At 40.4% G+C, this 12,925-nt stretch overlaps 1 protein-coding gene across 3 annotated transcripts; it reads right to left on the minus strand.

The window, feature by feature from the left end:
• Positions 1-44: 44 nt before the first annotated feature.
• Positions 45-11,754, minus strand: LOC103425755 (xylose isomerase-like). Of its 3 annotated transcripts, XM_070810346.1 has the most exons (22): positions 11,615-11,754; positions 10,949-11,034; positions 10,709-10,816; positions 4,618-4,692; positions 4,411-4,540; positions 4,226-4,317; positions 4,028-4,078; positions 3,603-3,679; positions 3,478-3,532; positions 3,282-3,383; positions 2,990-3,041; positions 2,760-2,805; positions 2,633-2,688; positions 2,263-2,294; positions 2,058-2,086; positions 1,848-1,927; positions 1,688-1,758; positions 1,534-1,574; positions 1,194-1,293; positions 1,021-1,092; positions 861-938; positions 45-300 (listed from the first exon to the last, which is right to left on the minus strand). In XM_070810346.1, the coding sequence occupies exons 2-22, from the start codon at positions 11,006-11,008 to the stop codon at positions 265-267; spliced, it is 1,443 nt and encodes a 480-aa protein (XP_070666447.1). In that variant the 5' UTR covers positions 11,009-11,034; positions 11,615-11,754; the 3' UTR covers positions 45-264. The 3 variants fall into 3 exon arrangements, with proteins under 3 accessions (XP_070666447.1, XP_070666445.1, XP_070666446.1); XM_070810344.1 differs by lacking the exons at positions 45-300; positions 861-938; positions 1,021-1,092; ... (2 more) ...; positions 1,688-1,758; positions 1,848-1,927 and adding an exon at positions 11,136-11,184 and having other exon boundaries at positions 2,064-2,294; positions 11,615-11,630; XM_070810345.1 differs by lacking the exons at positions 45-300; positions 861-938; positions 1,021-1,092; ... (4 more) ...; positions 2,058-2,086; positions 2,760-2,805 and having other exon boundaries at positions 2,156-2,294.
• Between the last annotated feature and the right edge of the window lie 1,171 nt (positions 11,755-12,925).

Consider the following 12,925-nt stretch of genomic DNA (forward strand, 5'->3'; position numbering starts at 1 on the left):
GTTCAAATTTAAAAAGGAAACCTCAACAGCAATATACCAAATCATGGCTCAAAAGCTGCGTAAACGCTGTCGTAGACTAGGTAGGATAAGCATTCCAGACCATCCCATATAGGTAATATGTAACTCTACATGGTTAGAAGAATCTAGATCAACTGGGTACTTGTATACTCTCCAAGAACAAAGGAAACACTGTCCTTTATTGGTAAATATTACTACATCAATTATTTCTACCAAACGAAAAACTCGTTATCCTACTTTGCATGCTTACAATACCGACTGGAAAAGCATCTCCGCAAGTTCCTGAAACAAACCCCACAACCTGATATTACAACGTATCTTAAACAAAAATAATGAATTACTAGGATTGCACCGAGAGTATGTTATCATCCAGATTTTCATGTTCTCCTCATAACTAGTAGCAAGCTTTACATGTGCTACGAATCCTTTTATTCGTCCAAAAATGAATTTTATTTTTTTTCTCTATCGTTTCTCAAGGAAGCTGAAATACTGAGACAACTTCAGGAGACAGCAGACATAATAAGAGCAATTTCATTTTAGACATTTTTTTTTCTTTTATCTTTTTCACACTTCTCAGATCTTCCATCGCCTATTTAGATTTTCATCGCTGGTTTTAGAAATATGTATGGTCACCCAGAATGCAGAGATCATGATACAGACATAATAAGAGCAATATGATTTTAGACATATTTCTTAATATATATCCGAAGGCGTCAACTCTTTTGTTTCGATTATTTCTATTATACATGCATCTGCAGTGCCAGTATTGAAGCAAATTTTCTATGATTGTTTGGATATTTGATGCTAGGAGCTCAAATGAATGTTTCTAAGCCAAGTATTACCTGCTTGGAAGAAGGAACTCTCGGTTCACCCCATCCTATGGCCTTCTTCTCAAGATACTCAAAATCAGCCTTACCGGCCTGTTGAAGGTGCATTACCATGCATTAGCCATCTAGGCCATTTAAACCTACAAAACTAGACATAGTGTTCGAAAGTGGTTACCTCTATAAGTGCCCCAATTTCTGTATCGAAACTTTCATATCGTTTGCGAACAAGCTCAGGCAGAGAACCATCCTTTGTAATTCAAAAATGAAGAGACATGGTATCATGATTAGCAAGCAGAAAACCAAAATCATAATTCATTGAGAAAGAGGAAGTCAAGCGCGGTGCACTACCTCAATCAGCTTCGCAACATTACGGAGGCCACGGGCCAGGGTATCCATTCCGCTGATATGAGCAATGAACAAATCCTCAACATCTGTGCTTTCCCTCCGTCTAAATATTGTTTAATAAGAAGGAAAAAAGAAACAATATAAGAAAACTAATCTACCAGCATAAAAAGGATAATGCTAGGGAGACCAAATTTTTAAACCAAATGGTGTGGTGGTTGATGATTGGATTATTACTTGGTTTGCGAATTTGGTTTAAAAATTTGGTCTCCCTAGCATTATTTGCATAAAAATATCACAATATATGCATTCACAATAAAATGGAAAGTCAATATAAGGAACTGACAATTTTGCATCAAAGTTGAATCCTCCTGGTGCTATTCCTCCCTGAGATAAAGAGAGAACAGATATAGATAAGCTCATGAAATTGGATGCCCGACCAATCACAAATTTTTAAAACTTAAAACAAGAAGCCGAAATTGATGTCATTTGTGACATACATTCTTTACTACACTGTGCATAACCAGAGTCGCCTCTGCAATATCTGTGAGAAACTGATCTGTATCCCAGCCTGCGACAGTGACAAAATCACCGTATTACAACTTTCATTCACATATAGTTTCGGTTACAAAAAGATTTGAAGTATTACAATAATCCTACCAGTCTGAGGATCTCCAGTGTTTGCATCAACGTTTCCTAGTAGACCATTGAGTCTTGCAGTTTCAAGCTCATGATAGCAACTGCAAAGTACACAAGAATTACAGATTTGGCGAAGGATTTCAAATTTTCTGATGTGCTCACACAACTCGAGGGAGAAATATAACGTGAACGTTTGCTTATGAAGAACTTAAGGCACAAGCTGTGATTTACCTGTGACCAGATAGTGTGGCATGATTGCACTCAATAAAAAGGTCGTACCCAGTGCACAAGGCTCCTGCTTTACGCAGGGTCTGGGAGAGGTGAATGTCGACTAGCCTTACCCCCATTTTATGGAGAGGCTGCTCCCAAGTCTCGAACCCGAGACCTACCGCTCATGGGCGAAGGCACTTGCCATCGCACCAAGTGCGACCTCTACATGATTGCACTCAATGTTAAGCTTAAATTCTCCTACAAAAGAAATGGGATGACGCTGTTAAGTATAACTCCTTTAAAGTAAGAAAACTATATATGATTGAAAAATAGTTCTCAATATCTCTGCTCTTCCAGTTCAATTGAAAGAAGGCTAGCACACTATTGAGCAAAACTTTTACGTAAAGAATTCAAATAAATGGACTACAAAATGACATGTCACCATGAATGCAAAAACCAAATATAAAAACACTTATTGTATTGTATAAAATTTCACAACTCGTCTCATTCATATAGCCAACTTTGGAGCTTAACCAAAAACTAATAGTAACAAAGTCAAGTGACTCGTGAATATAGAGGGTATGTGTAAAATTCACCTATGAGGCCATACTTTCGCAGGAAATTTGCTGATGTTGCAGCATCCCAGTCATACCTAACAAAATCATGAGAAAACAGATGTGTGAAAACCATATTAAATTACTAATAATCAAGCAAGTAGCATACTGGTGTTTGGTAGGTTCTTGAGGCTTGGGTTCAATCAACAATGTCCCTGAATGGCACAGAAAGGAAAGAAAAACATACGCTCGCCTGAGCAAAGTAGTGGATACCAAAAGAATAACAAATAAAGATTGAAAAGAAATGTTGAGAAACTAGTCACTCTGGTATAAAAGTAGAAGTTGAGGTTATAACAGTATCTGGTATAAAGCTTTAGTATAAATTTAGTGCAAGTATACCATTGAATCCAATTTTCTTCTTGTAGGCAACAGCAGCTTCAAGAAACCTTGCCTGTGAATATACATACAAAAGATCATGCTAAGTAATAACGAAGGTCTCATTATGAAACCGACAGACAGGTTATACCACTACAGTGATATGGTAGCATAAATACAGTGTATTCCTTGGTAGGTTTGAACTACAGTTGCTAAAGGAGGGTTTATACACGACAGAAAAGGAAAAAGAAAATGAGAAATTGAAATGTATCACTGAAAGGAAGCTTATTTTGGAATAACTGCAAATGGAACTCACCAGATGATCAAGCTCTCTTCCCATGTCAGTATTCAAGAGACTCTGGTAACCCTCACGGCCACCCCAGAAAACATAATTTTCACCCCCTAAATAATGTGTAACCTGCAGAACGTGTAAAGAATTACATACACTATGAATATAAATAAATGCAAACAATTAGGATTATTAATTTGAGATTACTTGCACCAACACCAACCTCAATGGCTTTCTTAACTTGAGCAGCAGCATATGCATACACACCTACTTCGGGGCTGTAAAGCATTTTGAGTATTAGTCCACACAAAGAGAAAGAGTATATTAATTATTTGTTCCAAAGATTACCTGGTAGCACCACCATGCATGTAACGAGGATGCAAAAACAGCTGAGCTGTGCCCCATAAAGGTCGAATTTTGGTTCCCTACAGGGCATACGAAAGAATTTAATGTGATTTCATAAATACTTGGACATTTTAGTATTTACATTTTCCAATTGACCTTGTTAGGAATATATCAGAAAACATTGACTAGCATGGGGTTTTGGAGGCTGCGTATGATTGATTGGTCTCTTTTTCCAGAGTAAAGTGACCAAAAAAGAATTGTCAGATAACCGATGAGCCATGCCTAAATTGCAGTGGGAGAATTAAGTATGACTGCATATGTCACATCTTGAAACCAATGTAACTGAACTTTAATTTGCATGAAAATAATTGCCTTCATGTATTATGTCATTTTATCATATCATTCCGTGCTGCTGTATGCAGAAGTACCTGAAGCTCCTTAGCAAGGGCCACCACTTCATCCAAGTTTTTATTAGATTCCTGCAACAGGCAAAACAAGGTCAATGAACAATTTCCAAGTTCATAAGATCTTGTACTTTCCTTGAGAGAGCAATGCAATTTCCTATCTCCTAATTTGCTTTTTTCACATTTAAAACAGTTATATAAGTAAACTAGAAAGTGTATCACCTCCAAGGTTTTGCCATCGGGAGCTATATCCCTGTCATGGAAACACCACCTATCAACTCCAAGCTTATTTATGAACTGAAAGTTGGCTCTCACTGCATCGTCATTTATTCAAGAATATGTATTACGTTAGCTCAATAATCATCAATCACAAATGCAAAGGATAAAAGTAACAGTCAAAATCTCACTTCTTCGCTTTGCCATAGCCACAGAATTAGTTCCATCCTCCCATGGCCAATTCTTTGTAGGTGCACCAAATGGGTCACCTCCTGTTCCACGGAATGTGTGCCAAAATGCAACACTAAACCTCATCCACTCCTATGGTTATGAAGAAACTTCAGTCACAAACCATTAACTGCTTCATAATTCAAATTTTATTAAACAGAAGAACCAACCTTCATTTTTTTCCCAAGAATCTCCTCGTCCGCATTATACCACTTGAATGCAAGGGGGTTCTTGGTAGAGGGGCCCTGAAAGAAGGACAATATGAGGTTATATATTTCGGCAAAGATGATCCAAAAAGAAGATTTCTGTAAAGAAATCTTACTTCAATCAATAACAACAACAACAACAGAGCCTTTTCCCACTAAGTGGGGTCGGCTATGTGAATCCTAGAACGCCATTGCGCTCGGTTTTGTGTCATGTCCTCCGTTAGATCCAAGTACTCTAAGTCTTTCTTAGGGTCTCTTCCAAAGTTTTCCTAGGTCTTCCTCTACCCCTTCGGCCCTGAACCTCTGTCCCGTAGTCACATCTTCGAACTGGAGCATCAGTAGGCCTTCTTTGCACATGTCCAACCCACTCATTCCTAATCTTATCCTTTCTCGTGAGCCCACACCTCCAACGAAGCATCCTCATCTTCGCTACACCCATTTTGTGTACGTGTTGATGCTTCACCGCCCAACATTCTGTGCCATACAGCATCGCCGACCTTATTGCCGTCCTATAAAATTTTCCCTTGAGATTCAGTGGCATACGACGGTCACACAACACGCCGGATGCACTCTTCCACTTCATCCATCCCCCTTGTATTCCATATATTCTGTCTTTGATCGGCTTAGGTGAAGACCTTTAGATTCCAACACTTCTCTCCAAAGGTTAAGCTACGCATTTACCCCTTCCTGAGTTTCATCTATCAACCCTATATCGTCTGCGAAAAGCATACACCAAGGAATAACATCTTAAATATGTACTGTTAACTCATCCATTACCAATGCAAAAAGGTAAGGACTCAAGGATTGTTGATGCACAAAATCAGTGAGGACTTTGGTACAACAGAAAGTATTAAGTTTGCGACCTTCGCTAGATTGCTCCGGTCATTAGTGTGGATAAGTATGTAAAAGGATAGAGACAGGAGAGCAAACACAAGATGTACGTGGTTCACCCAGATTAGCTACGTCCACGGAGTAGAGGAGTTCTCATTAATTGTGAAGGGTTTACACAAGTACATAGGTTCAAGCTCTCCTTTAGTGGGTACGAGTGAATGATTTAGTACAAATGGCATTAGGAAATATTTTGGAAGAATGATCTCCTTTTATAGAAGAGAGTTTCTAGCCTTGTTCTGACATTGACACGTGTCGTGTTGTGATTGGCTTCCGATGTTGACACGTGTCGCGCTATGATTGGCTTCTAATGTCGACACGTGTCACTTTGTGATTGGCCTCTTTGTTGAAGGGAAACTCTTCTGGGTCCTTGACGGTATAACGTTGACCGGTGCTCGGTAGTTTCGGGATTGGTCAAGTATGGTAAAAACAATGCTCCCCTAAGTTCCCGAGTGAGGGAAGCTCCTCGGTTGGGGACTTGCAAGATCCAAGCCGCTGAGTAATCACGAAACTTCCAAGTACCGAAGTGTGGTATCGTCTTCACTTGCCTTATCTATCTTATAGGTAGATGTGATATCTTCTCTGGAAGTACTCTTCCTCCATCCAGGGGTGGTATCTTTAACTGGTGGAGATGCACAAGGTAATGTATCAATTTCACTTGAAGCTTACTTGTAGTTTCAGGCTTGGTCAAGCGCGATACAAACCATGTAGTAGGAGTCCCCCAAGTCGCCGAGCTAGGGGATCTGCTGAAAGAGGTGACAGACAAGGTAAGCAATCAGAGCTCCAAGCAATCAGTCCCAGATCAGAAGTTTGATTTCGAGTTTCGGCTGACTGTTCTCATTCTCCTTATCTTACATGCAGCATGAAGGATAAAGAGAAGAAAATGAGAAGAGATGATATGAGATACTTTTGCTTTTGAAGAAGTAACTTTCCATAGGCTTATTCTTGAACTGGGCTGGAGAGTTTTCTGGTTCCCTCCAGAGTATAAGGCCAACTGAAGAATTTGAGGGTCAAAACAAGTCCATCAAATCTAAAGTACGTTCGACCCTGCTGATATGGGATACTTTTGTTGTTGACAAAGTAGTGGAAGTATCGGCACGTATTCTGTTACGCTTGTCTCCACATGCTTCCTTGTATCCTTCTCACTTGCCCTATCTGTTCCTCAGGCAGATGTGGTATCTTCTCTGGAAGCATAAGATGTTGAAGATGAGTACTCGAGAGCAATGCCAGGTAAGTAATTAGGTAAGGGGTTCCAGGCAGTCAGTTCCTGACTGGAAGCTTGATTCCAAGTGCTGACTGATTGCTCTCTTTCTCCTTAACTTGCAGGTAAGAACAAGGCCAAAGGAAAAGACAGGGAAAAAGCATAATATGGGATACTCTTGCTTTTAACCCTGATGATATGAGATATTCTTGCTCTGGTGTAGCTTGTTTGCAGAGGTATTATCGGGGGGAAAAAAAGTTGAGTATTTCGAGAGGCTTCGTTGGGAGTACCCTCTTAGATATGAGGAAGGGTTAAGCATTTTTGCAGGTCTGCCTGTCCGTTGAGGATGGAGGTTGACATATGTAGGAGTCTCCCTAACAACAAGTAGTAATGTTATTCATTTACCCTTCTTGGTCATAGCATTGTAGTGGGAGCTGTCAGCTTCACGTGTTTTAACTCTGTCAGAGCACTTTGAAAAAGTAGTCTGTGGTATCTGGAAAGCTAATGTTGCGTGTGAAGATTACAAACAAGCTTTATCCAAGGAGATCTGGCTCTCAAAGTTGAGAAAGCGATGCCTCTTCGGTTTTCGAACAAGCGATCCTGTCGGGGATCTGGCTCTCGAGATTCGGAGAATGGTGCCTCTTCAATTTTTGAGAAAGCAATCCTACTGGGAGTCTGACTCTTGAAATTCGGAGAGCAATGTCTCTTCGATTTTTGAGAAAGTAATCCTGTTGGGAGTCTGGCTCTCGAGATTCGGAGGGCGGTGCTTCTTCGATTTTGGAGCAAGCAATCTTGTTGGGAGTGTTTTCTCGAATGTGAGTAAAGGTTCGACATTTTTGCTAGTCTACCTTGCCACGGAGCACAGAGGTTGAGACACAGGGACTTTCCAATTATCCAGCAGTGATGCTGTTCCTTTACCCTTGTGGGTAATAATATGGTAGCTAGACCTTCAAAATTTATGCATCTAAATTTTGTTAGTGTTGTTTCTTTGCTATTCTTTTACCCTTCTTGGTCATAGCGATGTAGTGGGAGCTGCAAGCTTCACGTGTCTAAACTTTGTCAGAGATCTTTGGCAAAGTTATCTGTGGTACCCATGAGCTGATGTTGCGTGTGGAAAGTGAATGAGTGAACAGTAAGATTCACGTGCTTTCTACTTCACCAGAAATCTTCGACAGATTGCCCGTAATTTCCGCAAAGCTGAGTGTGCATGTGACAGGTGCTGACAAGGCTGAGAAAGCAAGTACCTCTTCGATTTCTGAGACCGGCCCTCGTGGTCTCTGAGCAACCCAGCTTTTGAGAACGCAAGCGCCTCTTCGATTTTTGAGATCGGCCCTCGTGGTCTTTGAGTAGCCTAGCTTTTGAGAAAGCAAATGCCTCTTCGATCTCTGAGATCGGCCCTCGTGGTCTCTGAGCAGCTCAGCTTTTGAGAAAGCAAACTCCTCTTCGATTTCTGAGCAGACGCCTCTTCGATTTCTGAAGCTCCGTCGAGTGCAGATTTTTATAGAGGCTGGCATTAAGTTCCAAAGCACACTTGAATCTCCACCAGTAGAAGCTCCCTTCTTGCACTTCTAAGATCTTGATTTGTCCGACCTCTTCTCTCTTCAACACCTTTGAAAATGTCTGACCCTTCCGACCGTCGTTTTGACTTGAACCTTGGTGAAGAGGCAACCGCACCTTCTCCAGACAACATATGGTGCCCATCCTTCTTATCCCCTACTGGTCCTCTTACCGTGGGGATTCTGTGATGAAGAATGATATAACCGCTGCGGTGGTGGCCAGGAACCTTCTCACTCCCAAAGATAACAGACTTCTTTCCAAACAGTCTGATGAGTTGGCTGTTAAGGATTCTCTGGCTCTCAGTGTTCAGTGTGCAGGTTCTGTGTCTAATATGGCCCAACGCCTATTTGCTCGAACCCGCCAAGTTGAATCATTGGCGGCTGAAGTGATGAGTCTCAAGCAGGAGATTAGAGGGGTCAAGCATGAGAATAAACAGTTGCACATGCTCGCACATGACTATACTACAAACATGAAGAGGAAGCTTGACCAGATGAAGGAATCTGATGGTCAGATTTTACTTGATCATCAGAGGTTTGTAGGTTTGTTCCAAAGGCATTTATTGCCTTCGTCTTCTGGGGCTGTACCGCATAATGAAGCTCCAAATGATCAACCTTTGATGCCTCTTCCTTCTAGGGTTCTGTTCAGTACTGAGGCTCCGAGTGATCGCCCTTCGGTGCCTTCTCTTTCTTGGGCTCTACCGATTGCTGAGACTTCTCCTAAGCAACCTTTGGGAAAACCCTCTCTTGTTTGTTTATTTTGACTTATGTATATGTACATATTTGTGACTTGTCGGAGATATCAATAAATAAGTTTTGCTTCATTTCAACGTATTGTGTTAAATACACCAAAGCCTTCTTCACTAAGTTCTTTGAATTTTTCTTTTGTTGAAGCTTGTATGTTGAAGCTTTGTGAGTGAAGCATGTAGGTTGAGGTAGTGTTCCCTTAATTTCTCGAGTGAGGAAAACTTCTAGGTTGGAGACTTGAAAAATCCAAGTCATTGAGTGGGGTCGGCTATATGAATCTTAGAACGCCATTGTGCTCGGTCCTGTGTCATGTCCTCCGTTAGATCCAAGTACTCTAAGTCTTTTCTTAGAGTCTCTTCCAAAGTTTTCCTAAGTCTTCCTCTACCCCTTCGGCCCTAAACCTCTATCCTGTAGTCGCATCTTCAAACCGGAGCATCAATAGGCCTTCTTTGCACATGTCCAAACCACCGTAACCGATTTTCTCTCAGCTTTCCTACAATTTCGGCTACTCCTACTTTACCTCGGATATCCTCATTCCTAATCTTATCCTTTCTCGTGTGCTCACACATCCAACAAAGCATCCTCATCTCCGCTACACCCATTTTGTGTACGTGTTGATGCTTCACCGCCCAACATTCTGTGCCATACAGCATCGCCGGCCTTATTGCCGTCCTATAAAATTTTCCCTTGAGCTTCAGTGGCATACGGCGATCACACAACACGCCGGATGCACTCTTCCACTTCATCCATCCAGCTTGTATTCTATGGTTAAGATCTCCATCTAATTCTCCATTCTTTTGCAAGATAGATCCTAGGTAGCGAAAGCAGTCGCTCTTTGGTATTTCCTGATCTCCGATCCTCACCCCTAACTCATTTTGGCCTCCATTTGCACTGAAATTGCACTCCATATATTCTGTCTTTGATCGGCTTAGGCGAAGACCTTTAGATTCCAACACTTCTCTCCAAAGGTTAAGCTTCACATTTACCCCTTCTTGAGTTTCATCTATCAACACTATATCGTCTGTGAAAAGCATACACCAAAGAATATCATCTTGAATATGTCCTATTAACTCATCCATTACTAACGCAAAAAGGTAAGGACTTAAGGATGAGTCTTGATGTAATCCTACAGTTATGGGGAAGCTTTCGGTTTGTCCTTCATGAGTTCTTACGGCAGTCTTTGCTCCTTCATACATATCCTTTATATCTTGGATATATGCTACTCGTACTCATTTCTTCTCTAAAATCCTCCAAAGAATGTCTTTTGGGACCCTATCATATGCTTTTTCCAAATCTATAAAGACCATGTGTAAATCCTTTTTCCCCTCTCTATATCTTTCCATCAATCTTTGTAAGAGATAGATTGCCTCCATGGTTGAGCGCCCTAGCATGAACCCGAATTGGTTGTCCGAAACCCGTGTCTCTTGCCTCAATCTATGCTCAATCAATAAGAACAAAAAATTCTTAAATTTTGGCAATACAGAAATAATAAAGATATTCAAAAGCAATCGATCTTCCAAATCAAATTAACTGAAAAAATTGGTAATCTTAAGAATGCCAAGAGTAATATGGTAGGAGGAAAATATTCTAGAATCCTACTAGGAATTAGACAATAGAAAATTGAAAAGGTCTATCAAGATAAGAGTGGTGTTTCATAAGCCTTTACCTCATACTTAATTTTGGGAATGCCAGGGAAAAATTCCCCTTCCCATTCATCAGAACCACTGCACCCACTTCCAAGATCTGATGCAGGGCATGTTGGCGAATCAGCAATCTGTGTTCAATACAAAACCATTGACAATAAGAAAAGAAAATCAAAATTTAGTTGGAATTAATCTTTAAACAACATATGTATCGGTGTATTGTATGTATATGGAAATATTGTAGGTAGAGGAAGATTCGTTACCACTCCAAATGTAACCTCATTCAAACAAAGAAGAAGCAACAAAATCCTGCCAGCCTTCATTTTCAGCGTCTCATGTAAATACACCCCTGCCATATAACAAAATTGATCACATCCATCAAAGTCCAAATAAGCACACATAATCACAAGTGTATTCTAGTGAAAACCCGTCATCGGATTCAAGTGATACCTCTCTCTCTCACAGACACCAAAAAGCATACAGCAACAAGAGAAGCACTCTGTGGAGAGCTCAGCTATCAGTGACCAGTGATCACGACCATTAAATGAATTTACACACTTTTCATGAGCATTACAATTACAGCAACACAGAGCCAAACAGAACTTCAATTTTACGAGATTACCAATTACCCATCATCAAAATTACCACATAAAAAATGGGTTTCCATCAAAATATTCAATCATCAAAGCAGAAAGGTTCAAACTTCAAATTAACCAAAGCTTAATCACCACTAACTTTTACTAATTACCACATCCAAAATTATCACCAGCCTCCACAAAAAGAAAAAGAAAAAACTGGGAAAAAATAATCAAAAACCAAAATTACAACTTATCAAGAACACAAATTAACAAAAAATTTATCCAAAAAAAAAAACCAAAATTTACGGATAAGGCTTACAGAAAAGGAGAGAGATGGAGGGAGAGACTTACAGAACGAGATGAGCTCTCCGAATATGATGATGTAAAATGGCGGTTCCCAGTGACTGTGTATAAATACCTGATTTTCCAAATTTAATCCACAATTTTAATTTCAATTTATTGAATTGGATTAGCTGACGATCACCGTTCTTTTCTACAGCATCCACAGTTGTTCGAATTTCCAAACGATTTGTTACATCTATTTTAATTTACCATTTTACCCACAGAGGTGCGCATTTTAGTCTTTTAGAGGAATTAGAATGGGGGCAAATGTGTCACTTGACAGGATTATTTGTTGCCTATTATTTCGAACTAATTTCGCACCAGTTAGGATTAAGGATTATCAGTTTGTAAATGATAGATAACCTTACGTGCGAGGTGGTAACGTTCCTCACAGGCACAGTTTTATCCCGTGCAGCTTACAGCCCTTTGATTGTTTGATTCGGAAGAGGATCCTCTCTTGAGCTCATGATGGAATCCTCCTGACCACAAAATTCAGGCCGTTCAAATTTAATCCAACGGTTGTAATTATTATAACATTTAGAAAATCTTCTGTTTGGAACCGTTGTATTAAATTTGAATGTCCCGGATTTCGTGGGAAGGAGGATCCCATCCTGAGCTCAGAAGAGGATCCTCTACCGTTTGATTCGATGATTGTTTGTTATCTCACTAAGTTTTGGAAGACACACGTGGCAAGGACTCAGTAGTGCGAATGAAGATATCAGATTATCAACAACCAAACGAGGACGTCCATTAATTTACTTGAGAAAATAAAATAAAATGGTTTTCTTGTGAATAGTGTTGTAAAGTGGGTGTGAAGGGACACGTTAACAATGGAAGAATGAAATTCAAATTTGTAAGCTTAAATACTAGAAGTTTGGTAGTTATTATTGGTTTTTTAATTAAAATGATTTTTGAGATTTGCATATGTAACATCCCACATCATCTAGGAGAGTAGATCTTCTATGCCTTCTATATATATTCTCATCTCTACCTAGCATAAGGCATTTTGGGAGCTCATTGGCTTTGGGTTCCATCGAAACTTCGAAGTTAAGCGAGTTCGTGTGAGAGCAATTCCATGATGGGTGACCCACTGGGAAGTTCTCGTGTGAGTTCCTAGAAACAAAACCGTGAGGACGTGCTCGAGACCCAAAGCAAACAATATCATGCTACGGCAGAGTCGAGCCCAAGATGTCGTGGGGGCCCGGGCCGGGATGTGATAGAATGGTATCAGAGCTAATCCCTGGCCGAAAGTGTGCCAACGAGGACGTCAGGCCCCTAAAGGGGGTGGATTGTAACATCCCACATCGTCCGGGGAAGTAG

This window comes from Malus domestica, chromosome 13, assembly GCF_042453785.1.
Source record: "Malus domestica chromosome 13, GDT2T_hap1".
Lineage (NCBI taxonomy): Eukaryota > Viridiplantae > Streptophyta > Magnoliopsida > Rosales > Rosaceae > Malus > Malus domestica.